Raw genomic sequence first — 18,700 nt, 5'->3', positions numbered from 1 at the left:
TGTCTTTTCTAAAGATATTGCGCGCCTTTCGATGATCTTCCGACGATTAAACTTAATTTCTCAATAAAAAACAAAAAGCAACAAAACCCTCTATTATATTAAAACTTATAATCATAGCACGTAAAACAACATCATAGCAATATAGGTAAATAAAATATCTAAAATAATTACTGAAAGGCCTAAATAATAAAATTTTAATGTATACAAACATAATTATGGTTTAAATTTAGAGTTTTTTATTAATAGCGCATCTTCATCATCGTTTTTCATGGTGATGGATATTTTACCATCTTCTGAACTAACTAACGATGTGGTGACTGTTCTCAGGAGGCGGAGCAAGTGGTTCTGATCGGCAACCGTGAGTGGATGGCGCGCAACGGGATCTCTGTGCCGGCGCGGGTTCAGGAACAGCTTCGTCATGATGAGATGCTGGGCCGAACAGCCGTACTTGCAGCTATCAACGGTATAGTATTCTACAGCACTTCTATCGCTTATATTTTTAGTATTGACTTTCATTGTATATCATTGAAATTAAAATTTATTTTATATGTATGCAGAACAACTGGTGTGCACCATTGGTGTTGCGGACGAGGTAAAGCCCGAAGCCCACCTGGCTGTGTACTGGCTGAAGCGGATGGGGCTGCAGGTGTGCTTGCTCACCGGCGACAACAGGAAAACAGCGCTCGCAATCGCGCGACAGGTACCTAAACAAAGCTACATAGAATTAATATAGGTTCAGCCAAGCAGATTTATATAAGTAATAAAAATAAAGTATAATTATAAGTATCAAAATAAGATAATATGGCCAATCAACCATTAGTACGTCAAACATTAATTCATAGTGCTGTCTCGCTTGCACAGTACCTACCGCACGTACCACGTACCTGTGCGGCTTCACTCGCTTACGAGTTGTAACACGCAAAATATATGGGTATAGCGGCAAAATTTCGAATCCATAGGAAGCAAAAGAAGCAAAGAACAACGAAGCGTCGGAACAAGCCAGGGTAGAATCGAGAACCAAATCGATTAGCAATATTGAATACAGTGTTTCTTATACGCTCGACGAACTTTTACTCAACGACTTATCTTAAAATATAATATCTGAAAAAATTAAAAAAGACAAAAAGTCCTATTCCCAAACATAAAACAGGGGGCCATATTAAAAAAACGAAAGCTGCAGTCGAACCCCAATCTCGAAGCGTACAAACAACCAAACTCGGCTCGTCTTTCTTTGTAATTAAAAAAGTAAGACAATTCACACATGTAAATACAGTTCTACTACACATATAGATATTAGATATATCAAACCTTATTTTTCTTAGTTTTAAATCTAAAATTAAAAGTATATAATTAAATGAACCTTATTATAACATTGAAGAGTTTTTAGTCTAACATAATGTGTTGAACTTATTTTGTTGACAAATTTATACGGTTGATATTATAATCAAACTTTTTTAAACGTTTATTAAAGTAAGCAACTGTTTGGTTAATAGCCTGCTCCTCTTAGCAGATCAGAATTCTGAGCTGTTGGTAGCTACTAATAATGTTAAAATAATTGACTATTATAAAGTGCATGTAAATAGCCATTTAAATAAAGGTATTTTTTTATTCGATACAAAGCTAAATACCTGTATGTTAAATTTGTTTTCTGATACATTCGCGAATAAAATTATTAAAGCGTATGAAGACGAAGGTTTTTCACCAATGTGTGTTGCAAGTGATGACGTACTGAGTCCATACGTGGTCGCTTACGACGAGCCACATAGAATGACTCAAGATCGCCTAGAGAACAATGGAGAGAACTTCGCTTTGACATCGAATCAAATCAAGGACACCAACGTAGCTCGAATAATTGTTCGTTTGAAGTGATAGTGGGCAAGGCACATCGCTCGTGTGTGACAATCCTGCAGTGGCGACCACGAGGTGGTAGAATCTGGGTGGGTAGGTCCCATACTAAGCGGACTGACGACTTTAAGGTTGCCACATAGAAAGACCGGTCATCGTGTCGGTCTTCGGGGGAAACAGTGTAAATGTGAGGTGAACTGTTTATGGAAATTCAAATCTTAGCAACGTTAAGATCTCAAGGTATCTTATGTGTATTAGGGTTTAGTTCCTGTAAAGAAGTTAAGGCGAAATAATATTTTTTAAAAAATAAATATTTCCGTACAGGTGGGAATAAACAAAGTGTACGCGGAGGTGCTGCCCTCACACAAGGTGGCGAAAATACAGAAACTACAAGAACAAGGACAGAAGGTTGCGATGGTAAGCCAAAAACTAAATTAACTTATTATCTTATACACGAACTCTGTGGCGTGAATTTGAATTAAATAATAATAACCTGAAAAAATGGAACTAGACGAAAATTTATAATGTTAATTAGAATTGACGTCGGAGCGTAAGTAGTCACATAGTAGCTTGTGAACGCGACCGACGCGGGTGTCTTTCTCGCGGACAATAATTCCATACTCCCGCGGATAGTGCGCAGGCGCATGTGAATGTCTGCTAACAAAGGATCGCTGAGTAAATAGCGCGCTTCCATAACATTACGCCTCCTGAGATGTACGGTTTACGTACGTTTTAAAATAATTCCTGTATTATAAATAATGTAATGTCTCTTTTATTTATATATTTTTATTTGTGTATTAATTTATACTTTTGGAACAGTAACAGGCAATGTTACATGGTACAGTATGTATCACTCAATACTTCACTTTTTGTGTTACAGTATAAATGGCGTAATATCAAGTGCTGTAACCGATCTATATTATTTATCAACAATGTATATTCAAATCCAAAGATGTCTTGTTATTGTCGTTTAACAGATTTCAATTAAAAACAACCATATCGTATGTAATTGAAGTATGAGAGTGTGTTATGTGTTTGTTTATAAATGTGTGTGCGCGCAGGTGGGCGACGGTGTGAACGACTCCCCGGCGCTTGCGCAGGCCGATGTTGGCATTGCGATTGCCAGCGGCACCGACGTAGCTGTGGAGGCTGCGGACCTTGTGCTTATGCGGGTGAGTGCATCATTTTATATCACAGAAGCGGTTGCTTAGTGTCAGAACCCAGTCTTGGAAAACAAAAAGATAAAGTTAAACATAATAAAGTATAACAATACACTTTAGCATATATAGTAATAGGTTGAGAAAGGGTTTTCGAGCAGAGGAGAAGCGGGGAGGAGAGCGGAGGTCCTTGTATATGAGTAGCGCTAGTCCGGTCATTGTGACGATCTTTGGGAGAGGCATATAACATGTATTGGGTGTGTATCCACTTAAAAGAAGTAAAAAATACTTTAATTAAATCTTCTAGCCTATGAAAGTTTAATGGCAAGTGTTTCATACAAAGAAATCTAGCAACAATAGGTATTCAGTTTCTTTTCAAACTTTTATTGGAAATTGTCTCTATATCAAAATTATTTTTTCATTCAATATTTAGTACTTATATATTGGTAAGTTAAAAAAAAATGATTTTGTACCGGATTTTAATGTAAAGTGTTATAAAAATAATTTTTATGGTAATAATTAATTGAAATAATTTGTAATTTGAATTTTGATAATTTGTTGATAATAAGTAAAAAGAAACCATGTTTTTAGCCCCAATGTCTGTCTTTGCTTTCCTTGGTGATGCGGATAATTAAGTCACTTTACAACCACAGTTTTAGTTTTTGTTCCATATGGAAGGATGCTTTATATTAAACAGAGTTCTCATGTTATTGTGGTGGTCGTGTATTTCCCAGAATGATCTCCTGGACGTGGTGGCGTGTTTGGAGCTGTCTCGCAGCACGGTGCGCCGTATCCGTCTCAACTTCGTGTTTGCGTCCGTCTACAACCTGCTCGGCATTCCACTCGCCAGCGGAGCCTTCGCGCTCTACGGTCTGCAGTTACAGGTACATACATACCTCGCTTTGCGTCGTTTCGTTTTGCGTTTTTTTCGAGGTTTCGAGTCTTAATTTTTTTTTTGAAATTTTCTTTTTTTTCCAAAAGATGGCAACACTTTTGTTTCTAATTGCGCCATGCCATCAAAACTCGGGGATTCCCTATCTAACTAAAAATCATTGCAATTTGAATATAGTTTTATTTTCACTTTGTTTTGGTAATTTTAGAGTTCAGTTTCAATTATGTAGTGTAATTTGCTTTTTTAAAAGAGAATAATAAATTTATATCAATTTTTACGTGTTGTTTCTGATTACAAAAAAGGTAAATATTTTTCCAATTTATTTATTATTGTTGTTTTTTAAATGTTTACTTTGTTCAATTTTCTTTTTAAAAAGTAGTATTTTCCTAACACTGGAACCTATTTTCGATCTTTACATGGTTTGCTAAAGAAAATCTTAATTCACTTTGTGTCGTTTCAATTTGTGTCGTGTTTTTTTGGAACGTAACCACGATGCAAAGTTGGTGTATTCATTATCACTATGTCAGTAGTAGGGCGTTCACAGATGAACATAGTTCTATCGCAAAGATTTCCAATAGTATAGATTGGAAGCTTCCTGTATTCATCTGCCTTCAGACGTTAATTCGTCTTGGTCATGGTCTTTGTTCTTTATTACCTTTGGTTCCCAAGTAATTTTTGTAGACAGGGACTCTGATTTCTATATAGTTTAGTTGATTTTACTTATTTTTTTATTTACACTCTTTGGTGCAGCATAGATAATAACTAAAAAAATCCATTTCAAATAGAGTTTCACGATGCGCTCTCATTCCTCGAGGCGAACTCTACCAGACAATCTTTGGATGGAAATGAGAGACATGAAGGAGAGGGCAGTTTAGGGTGTACATACATACACTTCTCCTTTCGTCCGTCACAATATCTGGCATTCTATTTTCTTCCTTCTTTCATATTCTCTTTCTTTCTTATTGCTTCTGTTTAAATTCATTCTATGCATCGCCTTCTATCCTCTGCTACATTTTCTTTTACAATTCCTTTTTTATTTTTCTTTAAAAGCGCTTATTTAAAATTCTGTATTTTGGATATGTCTTATATTTATGTCACATTTTATATACATGTTTATTTCTTTGCTCGCTTTTAATTTTTATTTATTTTACCTCCTTTATTATATTTATTGCATGTTTAAAAAGTGTGCCGGTATCCTGTGGTCATCTGATTACCTTGAGGGTTAACTTTGCGCTTGCTGGTCTGTGATATCCAATCCTGGTATCCAAAACCTCAAGACCTGGGCGGCATGAGTTGTCGGTTATGTATCTGATAAATAAATATAACCCTACAGATATCCACCTAATGCGCAAATATTTTAAATAACCCAAGTGAAAACCACGATCATCAAATTTAATTATGTTTTTTTTGTTGTCACAGCCCTGGATGGCGTCGGCGGCTATGGCGATGAGCTCTGTGTCGGTGGTCTGTTCCAGTCTACTCCTCAAGACGTAAGAATAGAATTCAACTTTCTACACATCATCTTTTAATCCTTTGAACTATAGATACTTTAGGCCGGGACGATCCGTATAGATGGCGCTGATAGTCAGTGGGATCGGAATACTTCTATGTTAAACTTGACTGAGTGTTTGAAACGCAAACAGTAATAAAGTATTGTTATGTTTTATGCGGCCTCAAAGAATTACACAGTGTTATTTTTAAGTACATAAACTGTTTACTGTGAAAATTTAAAATATATTCCCGTATGGTAAAACCCTTCAAGTTAAAGCTATATATGGGTTCTAAATACAACCTGATCCATAAAGCCTACAAACGCTTCGTTATTTTGTAGTCACTTTCTCAATATAAGGGGTTAAAATGATTTTTTACAAATGTTTATGTTCCGCTTAGCAATAAACACCAAAAAAAAAACTCACTTTAAATGTGTACATTGAGTCTGATAATTTTTTTATGTTAGACTAAAGCAGTATTTTCCAGTTTTTGGTGCCATGCCATACCATAGCCTTTTTAAAATTTTTACGCCCCCTATGTAATATGAAAAAAAAACACCTCTTTATTATAAACCCACCGTTATGTATTGAATGCTTCACATGCTGAATGGTGTTGAAAGGAAAAGTCGAGTAATTATTTCAAAGCATAACTCTTTGAAACATTTACGCACCGTGTCTATAGATAATAGAAAAGGTATGACAAATGAAATATAATTTTGCTCTTGTTTAGTACTACACTGTGAATATGGTCATATGGCTTATGTTTTAATAATTTTCAGTTTCAAAAAGTCGACACCGGAACAGCTGCGAACAGCAGAGTATTTGCAGTCTCTGCACTGCGAGGAGTTGGAGGCGGTGTCCGTACACCGGGGACTGGACGAGCGTCTCAACACAGACCGCACAGCGTCGCCGGTCGCCAAGTGAGTCCTAATAAATACAGATGACACTTCTCATATAAAACACATTAAATAATTATAATATTATATTAACACTCCTAACATGCAACTTATAAAACAAGTCTTACATCTCATAACACACACCTAATTTAGTTTACAACTCGGAAATCACACAAATCTTACTCAATTACTTATTTATTTATTTATTTACACATTTTGGACACCATAGACAATAACTAGAAAAAAAGAAAAAACACACTAAATATAGAGGAACAAGAGGTGCTCCTATCGCTCGAGGCGATCTCTACCAGACAACCTTTGCATGGTGATGAGAGACATGAAGGGCCAGTTTAGGGTATATACCATCAATACATACATTACTGTACACGCATAAATACACAAAAATACTTATATATACATGTATACACATACATATCTGTATGTAAATTTACATGGGAAAGGTATTACATAAATAATAGATGCTACACAATATCTTATTTTAGAAGCCGAAGAAGTGCTTGCAAGGAAGAATTAATTACATAAGAAAATAAAATTGTGTAATTCCTAAAATATAGTCAGCACAAAATATGAAAATAGACCTTAAAATATATTTAAACATGAAGCATATACCACGCAACATATAATATACATCGGAACTAATACGTACAGTATGACATCCACTTTGTAACCCACTATATATATCAAACGTGTAATACTGTGAACCTATACAAGATATTCTATACAACACACTATGTTACTAACCTTATTCTCTGTGTACTTACAAAAGAAATTCTTGCATCATAAAAGCATTAAACGTTGTATATATGTAACTCAGAGCTTGGTTCTACTAATTCCACATCCTTTATTAATATCAACAACGGAATAATTTATTTAACATATACATTCCTGCTTGTAATAATCCATTTCTAGTTTTTAAAAAATGCTATCAATATTCTCATAATTATATTGATTGGTTTATCATACTAAACATAGAGAACGTTTTAGTACTTAATATATTTTGTTAAAATTTAAACATAAGTCAGTTTCTCTCTGAAATATTTGAAGATAAAAATATAAAGTGTTATGCATTTACTTAAATATATTAACGATATACAAATATAACGAAAATAAAATCATAGACAATTATTATTTAAACTGTCAACATTAACACCATTTAAAAAAAATTTACACTGAACTGCACCGCAGTAGACATTTTGACAAGTTACACAAAGTAAGAGTAGTATGTACTGTTTATTCTGTGGCAAATTTTTGGTACTGCAAGTCCTGTTGTATTTTAATAAAAAGCCACAAAACATAAAAAAAACAATAATTTGAATTATTAATTGTTGTTATTTATTATTATTACTCTTGCCTTATATATAACTTCTTAAATATTTTTGCATACCTTAGTTATTTTTTTATAATCTGTGGTCTTAATTCTGTTAGAAAATTAATTAATTAAGATTAATTATTAATTTACGTTAGATATACATACAACTACACATATTGTTTTAAATTTATTTTATGTGAATATCGTAAAATTTTTATATGTATTATTTTTGTTCTAAATTTAAATGTGTTCCGAATTTAAAAATTTATAAATAATTGAATGTCAATGACAGCAAGGACTTGCAGTAGCTTGTATCACAATGCACATTCTGCACTGACCATGTGTTTTATTTCGCACGTAGCGACAAGCGGCCCTCGTGGAAGTCGGCACTCCTTCAGGTGTAGTGTATAGTGGTGTGTAGTTACCTTTACTTTGCGGGGCGTGAGACGGTGGAAGATTGAGTGTGTCTGTTTGGTGGGACCACTAGAATTTTACATGGAACTGATTGAATCATGGTCATTCGTGATCAGGATGTTCGATACGAAATAAATCTTGTAAATACTGTCAATAGAACTTTTGACAGAAGACATATATGTTTATTCATATTATTATCCAAATTGGATCAGTTATAGTGACCAGAAAGACCCATTATAGATCCTATTTAGATAAAAACTAAAAATAGCTCCTCTATACTGACATTTATCAAATTAAAACTACGGGGCTTCCCAACGGACCCTGATCTAAGACCTCACAAGGAACTCTGACGGGATTTTCTTCGTGTCTCGGGCTAAGGTATATAGAGCGTTTCACTTAACAAACTCAAAAAAGAAAAATCTTGACTTTTCCCATATTTCGTACGCTTTCAGTATGGAACAATTAAACCGCTTATAATTGTATATACTTATTGTGGCTGTACATAAATTAAAAATATTAAAATTTGATTTCACAAATACACAGCAAATAGATGACAATAATTGTTAAAATAAGTTGTGGCATCTGTGGTAAATATTTTTTTGAAGTAATTTTGTAAATCAAAAATTTACTGGAATAATAACACATCTCGAATTGTGTCATAAGCGATACAGGATATTATATTATAATACAAACATCGATTAATCGATTTAATTTTGTAAAATAATCGATTATTTGAATCGTTATCGAACATCCTTATCATATACGAGTAATAGGGTATGACATCTTTGGTAACGGTTTCGATTTAATTTTATGACATCGAGTGAATTATAGAAGAGAATTGTGTTCGTGTGCGTGTCGATTTTGTATGTGTTTGTGTGTTTTGTTTTTATTTTTCGCTTACACATATAAAGACGTTTCGCTATCTCTGTCGTTATTTACCCGTCACATTTTGTTATTAATTTATCATTTACGCTTAATGTACATATCATTACTGTCACTTGTGTTAGTAGATTGTTTTTTTTTTAATTAAAAATATACGTTTTTATGTGATATAGTTAAGTCTTGTATTATACAATTATTTATCGACGAAAAAACGAACGATTAAATCCAAAAACTGCAAAATTTACCTCATTGTAGTAAAGATGCGTTTACATGGGGATAAAATGTAACACCATATGTGGATATACTCAGGTTGATCGTTTTTGTTTAACGACTTACATATCTTTAGACTGAATTAAATGTCTAAAAATGTTGACATAATTAAATAAAAAATCGGCTTGTTTATAATTAATTTAACATGCCATAGATTCGTATTTTGTTCTGGTATTATTAAGAGAGCCGTTTAGCATTATTTTATACTATTCAGTATAACTAGAATTGCCTCTGTGATGCCTACAATAGACAGACATATAATTATTTTACTTTGATTAAAGAAACTAATGTTAACTTCTGAATATATATAATAAAGTTTGCGTTTCTATTTGAAATAAATTAGTATAAAATGCTACTAATGGCATATACTTTAAAAAATTGTCACATGTAAATGCATCTTTAAATTTCTGTATATTCATTTGTCACTTTTATTTGATTATATGTAAAAGTGCAGATGAAAACTTACTAGGATAGGACCAGCGAAATACCTTTATATCCTGCTGAAGAATTGGACAAGAGCGAACATCAGCACATCTGGAACGGGTTTCCAAAGCTGCATTGGTGGGGTTATTTAAAATTTGGTTGGGTAGTGAGGGGAACCTGGTGGGTGAAGGTGAACGCCAATGCATTGCAAGAGGAGAAGAAGGCCTGTCCGAACCTGCTTACCATCTTCTCTTCCTATAACGCGATAGACCCGGCACTCGTACGTCTGTCATAAACATTCTTGTATACCGTTTGTTTGTACGTATATACGGTTTTACCATACAACATTTAACACCAATATTTATTTCCACAGATTATTCAACCGCAGTAAGAACAGCGATGGCTGCCTGCTGCAGGAAGAGGACGACATGTTAACCGTCTCATTTATACCAAAGCATCCCACTAGGGAGGAACCTAGTCTCAACGGTTGAGTGACGTCACCGTCGAAATAACCCTCAATGCCAAACAACCGGTTTTTTCCGGATTTAACTGGTTATAGTGTTACCGAATCGAACGCTCGCGGCGGCTGAGCTCATGCTATTTTTTCCTCGGCCCCCACCTCGCATTGATTACCCAAGGCGCGGTACAGCGGTTTCGGTTGAACTATTAAATCTGTTAAATTCGGGATATCATCTCAACGTGTAATATATCTATCTTCAAATTATGTACAATTGCTTAAAAGTTGATGCCAATCGCGTATTTTTATTATTAGTTGTGTTTTTATGTTTTACGAATGTTTTATTCTCTATTGTTGAGATATATAGACTGAATAATATCACTTCGCCCGTCACCTGATTAAGTTACTTCTTTAGAAAATATTAAAGATATTTTTAAATAAATTTTCTTGTAATAACGAAAACTGTAGTATATTCGCAAAGAAAATGGCGCCGGTTTAACCAATTAGATCATAATTTCTCAACCTTTAATACAAAGTCTCATTACAAGAAAAACAATCCAGAAAATCGTTTAAAAATAGTTGACTACATATATGTTGTGTGCCCAACTGTGGGAACATATGAACACTTAGCAGAGACACGTCTCAATTGGCATCTTGCAAAGCTTATAATTTCTTTTTATTTATCCAGTTATTAGAAAATCAAATGTAGTGAGATGTAACAAAGTTAAATATCATATCTAAAAGAAGGTTTCGTATAGACTGAATGGAATTAGCTCACAATTGTAAAATATATGCAGTATTCGCTTTTATATTATAACATAAATGTAAAATTTAATATCTTTTACAATTTATTAACGATGTTATTTGTATTGTAATGAAAAAAAATATTAAAAAATTATTAAATATAAAAAATAACGTTTTAAATATACTTCCTAAAGGTATATGCTTTTTTTAAATATATACATAATTATAAATTATGTAAAACATCACTTTTTGTTAATATACCGATAAAATGATTAATTTTGAACGCACAATTAAATAACAGTTCATAATTTTCAAATATTAGGGGGACTGGAAAGTAATGTCGTTTCTGTCGACATTTGATACAGAAAAACCGATTGATTTTTACCGCTCTGACATTGAAAATTTATATACTAGATTGCAAAAGGTTGTTGATAATGAAGGTGAATATATTGTTGTTTAGAAATAAAAACTTGTTAAAAATTTAGTCGTGTGAAATTTAACTTATGAGCGACATTACTTTCCGATCTCCCTAATACATTTCGAATAATATATACATAGATCTATAAGTATGGCTATCAAGGCCCATATCGTATGTCTATGTCATCTAACCGTTCGCATAACATACATAAGACAAGAATAAAATATGAGAATTATTTCGTCAATGTTATCGATTCACTGACTAAACGATTATTATCCAAATCAATCGATTATTCTGAAAAAATATTGTATCAAGGTATTTGCATAAATTGGTCGGCCTTGCACGCATATATATGTATATATAAGTTGGTTGTCCACTATTGGACATGTCTCCCCTATTAGATTTATATTTAGAAGCGGTTTGAAGCGGCCTGCATGCGCTTTCAGACTATCTTAACAAGGTCGTCTACCTTTCTTCTTTACCTTTCTTCACTCTCGTCCTACGTTGACCGTTGTCTCTACTCCAGAACCTCAAAGTCCCAGCAAGCATATGCGCAGTATGTAGTTTCCCCACTATCACTTCAATTCCCCAATCTGCTGGACTATTAGTTAGATTAGTTACAATCACCTACAGATCTCATCACTAATTCAATCACTTAGAGAAGTTCCAAACGTAACCCTCTCCATAGCGTGAGCTTATCAATGCCGCTAATTGAGGAACTATTCATATATTATTATAATTATGCCAGCCAATAGTCACCCTAGGCCTAGGCCTCCACTAAAGATAATCACGATGATCGGTCATGTAAATAATTTTAAATCGCCTGGCAACATTACAGAATAAATTAAATCCAATGCAACACATGTTAAGTAAAAATATAGGCAATTTACCAGCGCTTTCCTAAGTTTGTATAAATAAAAGAAATAATTCATAACCTTTGTGTCCTATATGTGTATATAAGTACAATAAACACGTCTTCCTTAAGGATCGCTGGTCAAATTTCACTGGAATATGAAACGTATAGAAAATTGTTAATAGATTTGTGTTCTATGTTTAGTCAATTACTTTTTATTTAAATTATTTAGCGAAACAAATGGTTACGGTTGAGATGAAATGTGTTAAATGATTGTAGTTTTGTAATTTAGTAAAAATATATCGTAACCAGTATATTAAACCAAATGAATGTTGTCTATTTTAAAAGACACTACATATTTTCTTACTTCAAATGATATTATTTTGTTCGCGTAAATACTTACTATCCTAATAAGATAAAGTATTTCTTAGTTAATGATCATTTATAAATAAATCTATTGAATCCAAACATTAAAAGCGAACGCACAGTCGAAGATCATGATTCGATAAAACCACGACCGATTGCCGATTGGTAGAAGTACAAAATGGCACATCGTCGCAACGTGATTGGTCGATTTTTATGAACCATTGGCTATATCATATACAAATATAATTCAAATTCCCAGTCATAGCATTTATTCAGAGTAATTCTCCAATAAATAGATATATGTTAACCGAATGTCTGTGGTTTCTATAAACTGTGCTTCGAGTATTTTTTAGTCTAATGGAGTATTATATTTTTGTAATTAAATAATCCTAAATAAAAAGAATAATTTAACACTTATAGTTTTTTTGAGTTATTTACTTTATTCCTTTTCTAGCTAGCTGATGTGGCTGACCAAGCTTAATTTATTATTTTTTATGAGAAAAGATTATAATAATATAATAAAAATATTGAACTTTTATATGTCTTGTCAGACCAGATAAACGTTGTACTACTAGAGGTTACATTACTAGAGGGCTTACACATTCCAACAGAAAAAAATGTAACTTATTTTAGAGTGATCTTTTTTTATTGATTAAATGTAAAATAAATACTTTTTTCGTAATTTATGTTATATCTACTCTTCGATGCAATTCGATGTGGAAGTCTTCTTACAAGTTTCTTTAAAAAATTTATTTTTTATCGTAAGAATCGTCTACAAATATCAGGAAACAGATGAATGGAGTTGGTAAAGTCGTTCTCAAATTACAGCGTGACCAAGGGAATTAGGAATTCATATTTATATGTTAGTTATAGTTATAAAAGCTTTAAAAATGTGTCCAAAACTTAATGGTTCCAGAAATAATTTTAAAGCGATTGGAAATAGACGAAAAATCTTTTTACTGATAAATCAGCAATTCATTCACCCTTTTAAATCGTTTAGACCTACATAACCCATCTACCTGTATATGTAATAGTGTCGTACCGAGTCTGGTTGGCAAACGTAAATAATTGGATCGGTATTCACAGATTCCAGTTTTTATTGTTCTTTTTTTTAATGTCAAATGTTGACCATTGCGTTTTATCGTTTTTGACAGCTGTCAAAGTGAAATTCTGACAGGCCACAGTCAAGCAATTTCTATTACAACTGTTACACATAAATTCAAAATGACGGCTGGTTAAAATTCTCGCATATAATATTAAAACATGTCTCAATGAATGAATACATAAAGAAATTGTTAAAAATAAGCCAAAGTTGCATTGAAGATATACTTAAGAGGGCACAAACAGGTTTGAAATATTATCTGTTTATATTGTCTATCAATTCTTAAAGTGGTCCAGGGGTGTAATTTGGCGTGACCAAAAAATGAGAGTTCGCAAACCTTATACGTTCCACGAACACTTATCCGCTTTTGATAGCTAACTAAAATGTTAGCTTGACTTATCAATAAAGGCAGAATTTCGAGAAACTCAGCCAGACATCAATTTAATACTAATATTATCGAAAAATATAAATAATATAGATGTATTTTTTATCTATAAAGCTTAGGAGATGACTTATGGTACTAAGACGTATTTGTTTACGATTGGCCTTATAAGGAGGATTCAGATCAACCAGAGCATAATGGAAAGGACTATACTTGGAGTTTCGTTGCGAGATCAAATCGGAAATGGGTAGATTCTCGGATTCCGTGAAAACAAACGTCAGATTTTAATTGTATCAAATATACTTGTAATATATAAACTTCATTAACAACGAAACCTACATGTTCTTTAGAAACATTCAAAAACTTTAATCTATGATACCTTTTAGTAATTATGCATTAATAATGTCAACCATTTTTAGATCGTTTTAAAATTGTAGTTGATTTATCTGAACAGGAATGGAGGAGCATTTCGACCAACTTTTAAAATCCGGCAAAAATAGTGTTGATGGACTGATACAATGGATGAAAGACGGTAAATATGAAAATTTAATTATTATTTACAGTTTATATGTTATCCTTTATCTTATGTTTGAGACCGTTCGTTTTCTATACATGGTGATTGGTAATAGATGTAAAAGTTTTAAAAGGGTGAATTTATAGCTCATTTTCTTTTAATTAATATATGTGACACCCTATCCAAAACCTGGTGGTTTCAGAATTAATAAATAATGTAACAAATGAAGAAAAAGATTTCTCGAAATTCGGATTAATAAATACATATCGAGATTAATTAGTGTTTACTATCCGTCCCTTAAGTTTTGTACTGCTAGAAATTATTGTCCGTTAACATTCCAATATAGTTTCACAGTGATCACTATATATTGAGTGGTTTGAAATAAGTGTAAAAGGCTTTAAAGCTTCTTGCTGACAAATTAGCTAAATATTAACAGGTTTAATCTCTCATAACCAATCATCCTGTATAATTAATGTTATTTAAAGTCACCGTTTGTCATCAAGTGATGACGATGTTCCCGCTGTAGGAGCAATTTTGTCTTATTTATTTAAAGGTTCATTCTTTTTGCAGCTAAAATAGTAGACGGTGTAAAAGTCACAGAAGAAAAGGCGCGGGAAGTGTTCGCCGACGTGGCGGACCCAAAGAACGTTAACGTCGACAAGTTCAAGGAAGCCCTGAATAAGCTCGCCTCTGATCACCAGAAAACTCTTCAGGAGTTCTCCGACACTCTCGCGGCGGAGGGGCCCAAATTTCTGGACGCCTTGAAAGCAGGCGCAAGTGCATTTAAGGAAGCTCTGGCGAAAAAATAGACAATGTTTACATACTTTTGTTTCTTTAAATAAACTCTCCGTTACTGTTAAGATTAGGTTTTATTTTATACTTAACTGTTCAGGTCGTCGGAAGATGCGGTACGATTGGTCGTGTCCAACCGGTCCTATTGGAAAACTATGGGAGAGATATACTTCCAGGAGACGATATCTTGCGGCTATAATTTAATACTTGAAGAAATATTTGGTTTTGAACTTTTAAATCTCATCAACTGAATTTTTCGTTATGTTTAATTTTTGCCACCCTGAGAACTAATACATAGTATTTATCCAGTGATACAAGTTATTATTAAACCAAAAAACTTTACTGCTTGCTCGTTGCTGTATGACAACAGAAGTGACTTACTCATTAGACGGAGTCTTATCAGTGATACTGTCAATAACTGAGGCTCGGGTCTTTCGTATTTACGAACAATCTTTTCAAAATATATCATTATTCAAGAAAAAGTCACCGTGATGTCTTTGCTTGATTATTCAAAGGCCTTCAATACCTTCAATCACGATGTCCTCTTTTCCATTCTCTCCCATCTAGCGATCTTCTCTAACGCATTCGATTGGTTCTCAACTTGTCTTCGTTAGCAGACGAAACGTCTAGAAGGGTGTTCGTCGATATGGTGCGGTATCAGTGCTGGTGTATTCTTTCTCCCTTATTGTTTTCGATTTCTTTATTAATGAACACCTTTACTTTGAATGTCTGATGAGTGTATTTATATATTAATGACTTGCAGCTTTACACACAGACAAACATCGAATATGTGCCTGTTGCAATAAATCTAATGAATTTGGACACATATACGATTTATCAAACAAATTCAGTTTAATAGTAATCCCGGCCAAATGTCGGGCCATAATTGTAGGAATTTCGAGAATTTTAAGTAAACTGAATATTAAAAGTTTACCCTCATTAAAATTTGTCGGAACTGTGTCATTTCGTTGTGCCAGTCTGGTAATGGACATAATGAATTATGTCTCAAAAGGTAACCGGTGCCTTGTGTTGTCTCTGTCGCTTGAAAAATTTCCTACCGATCAAGACCAAGACAATGCGCCTTCAGTCCCTCTTGCTTCTCATCATCGATTATGCTGTAGTGTGCTACTTCGACCTGAATCCAGATCTCAACGAACTAGACCGTATTCTTAATAAGTGTTATCGTATTTTTATCTCCAAAAATAAAATCATGTCTCTGCTCGTCGATCAGATTTCAAATGGTTACCCATCCGAGCGGATATATTTACGTGCCTTAACTTTTCTCGATTCCATACTGAAGTCCAACACTTCGTCTCCCTTCTTAAACCCATACTTGAAATTCGTTGAGTCAAATCATGATAGAAATCTACGATTTTAAAATAATCTTTTACTACTTTGTCCTCACAAATATGACTTAGACAGACATACTTCTTTTTCAGTCCAAAGTATTCTTCTTTGGAATAAAATTCCTCGCGTAGTTAGAGAGTCGGCAAATCAGTACAAGTTCAAAAAGATTTGAAACCTATTCGCGGAAGAATTGCCATAACTGTCTAAAAACGAAAATATATATTATTTAAGTATGTGTTTATAAGTAATTGTGTAATAAATTTTACTTACTATGTATATGTTCATAGCATTATTTATGTCTTAGTTTAGTTTTTACTTGGACATCTGCCTACTAATTTCCACTGCTCCGCCTTGGATTGACTGGTAGAAAATGCGTAAATGCATTAAGTCTGCCATTACACAAATCTTTAAAAGGTATGGGATATCATCTTTGCTTTAGTGCAATGAAACTAGGATTTATGTTGACTTGTATAATGTGTTCTACAAGTATTCCGCGTAAAGGAAAGACGTCATAAACGTTTAGTTTCGCGTTTGGGAAAGTCAAATGAGAAGGCGAGAAAATCGTCACAAGGACAAAATAAACAACAAACTAGGTCAGTGAGGGAATTAATAAAAGAAGGGGACTCATACAACGAAGGTCTAAAAGTTAAAAAAGGCTACATAAAATGACGTATTGTCATCCATCGTCAAACTAGTCAATATACTTGTAGTCTGAGTTAGTCGCAATTCTAAAGAGTATATCTATCTAAAATTTGGAATCTGTGTGTTAGTTTTATTAAAAAAGTGATTGTCTGCGGGCACAATTGCTCGGGAAATAAAACAAGGATATACACAAAAATAGTTTATTACACTTGTATACGTCTACACACTCTCACGTCTACCGTATATTGTATATACGCTGCAAAACTAGACTCCTCCCGGCTTACGCGCTACGAAAGGTAATATACACCGAATCATCATGGCACGATAATTCTAGCTCATATTGCAATGCCCACAGTACGACTTCTGGCTTTGTTTGCGGCGGCATTGATCTTGAACGCTGACATTCTAAGAGAAATTCTAAGTTGACATATCCATTGCTTCATTTACACCATCATAGCTACAGCGCTAGATGATTAAACACCAATGTATTTGTGACAACCCTATACGATAACTAAATACGATATAGACATAGGCATTTGACGCTCAAAATCCACGTCGCAAGTTTGTAGAGATTGAAAATTTGGATGTATATTTGCCATTTTTGTAAGTTGAAATGTTAATACTGAAAAGCTTATAATAATTTAATATTTTGATTACAATTTTGATTCTAATATTTTTTAATTGCATTTTAATGTTTTGCTAGATGAAATTGTTAATTATAATTTGTGATTGATACCATTATTAACATATATGATTTATAGTAGACAAAACATACATTCGTATGACTTTCTACTTAAACGAATGTTGTGAATATCTTTAACAAAAATAAATATTAATTAATAAGAACATAATCATTTAGATTAACTATGTATTAGTAACTCAATGAAGCCATTTCCATATTTTCTTTGTCAATGACTAGGCAAATATACATACAATTATTCAATCTCTTGATACAATGTATTTCATATTAACTGTTCAGATATATAACCAAAATATTTCAGCAAATACAAGCACATTTTATTTCAATTACCGCTCATTTATATTGTACATAACGTTATATTAGCGAGACTGGAAAGTAATGTCGTTTCTGTCGACGTTTTACAGAAAAACCGATTGATTTTTACCGCTCCGGCATTGAAAATTTCTACACTAGATGACAAAAGGATGTTGATAACGAAGGCGAATATATTTTTGATAATAAATCAAAACTTGTTAAAAATGTAGCCGTGTTAATTTAACTTAAGAAAACGACATTACTTACCGGTCCCCTTGATGCAATAATTGTTTGATTTATTGTAATAAAGTTGTAAATGTCGTACCATTGTGTATACAATGCAATTATTATAGTAATACTCAACAGAAAGTTTAATTCGTTATTTTTATAACGAATATATTTATTACACAAAATACTTAGGCGTAACGAAACATCGTCGTAATAAGGAACCAAATGACTTAACAAAATCACTTAACGAAATATAATACGG

General features: G+C 33.2%; 2 protein-coding genes across 2 annotated transcripts in view; both read left to right on the top strand.

Moving 5' to 3' along the window:
• Positions 1-10,921, top strand: part of ATP7 (copper-transporting ATPase 1) — a 76,084-nt gene extending 65,163 nt beyond the window's left edge. Inside the window, exons 23-30 of the mRNA XM_068765830.1 lie at positions 328-463; positions 558-700; positions 2,170-2,262; positions 2,907-3,017; positions 3,737-3,886; positions 5,314-5,384; positions 6,164-6,304; positions 9,973-10,921. Of these exons, the coding sequence (XP_068621931.1) occupies positions 328-463; positions 558-700; positions 2,170-2,262; positions 2,907-3,017; positions 3,737-3,886; positions 5,314-5,384; positions 6,164-6,304; positions 9,973-10,090 (963 nt within the window). The 3' untranslated portion in view covers positions 10,091-10,921. The remainder of the gene's footprint in view (positions 1-327; positions 464-557; positions 701-2,169; positions 2,263-2,906; positions 3,018-3,736; positions 3,887-5,313; positions 5,385-6,163; positions 6,305-9,972) is intronic.
• A 3,451-nt stretch (positions 10,922-14,372) lies between these two features.
• LOC137923088 (uncharacterized) lies at positions 14,373-15,244 on the top strand. Its single transcript, XM_068766221.1, has 2 exons — positions 14,373-14,453; positions 15,006-15,244. Exons 1-2 carry the CDS (start codon positions 14,378-14,380, stop codon positions 15,242-15,244), a joined length of 315 nt encoding a protein of 104 aa, XP_068622322.1. The 5' UTR covers positions 14,373-14,377.
• Positions 15,245-18,700: the final 3,456 nt, after the last annotated feature.

The sequence above is a fragment of the Battus philenor genome, unplaced genomic scaffold, assembly GCF_028537555.1.
Source record: "Battus philenor isolate CCGP_79_NKW_IND1 unplaced genomic scaffold, ilBatPhil1.0.hap1 SCAF_20, whole genome shotgun sequence".
NCBI classification, from domain to species: domain Eukaryota; kingdom Metazoa; phylum Arthropoda; class Insecta; order Lepidoptera; family Papilionidae; genus Battus; species Battus philenor.
The sequence above is the reverse complement of the archived record's forward strand: the minus strand, read 5'-3'. Positions and strand labels throughout refer to the sequence as shown.

Bases quoted from the DNA above. Each gene is read 5' to 3' on its own strand.
- LOC137923088 (XM_068766221.1), top strand. From the start codon at position 14,378: ATGGAGGAGCATTTCGACCAACTTTTAAAATCCGGCAAAAATAGTGTT. The intron at 14,454-15,005 runs GTAAATATGAAA...TTCTTTTTGCAG, and splicing joins GATACAATGGATGAAAGACG to CTAAAATAGTAGACGGTGTA.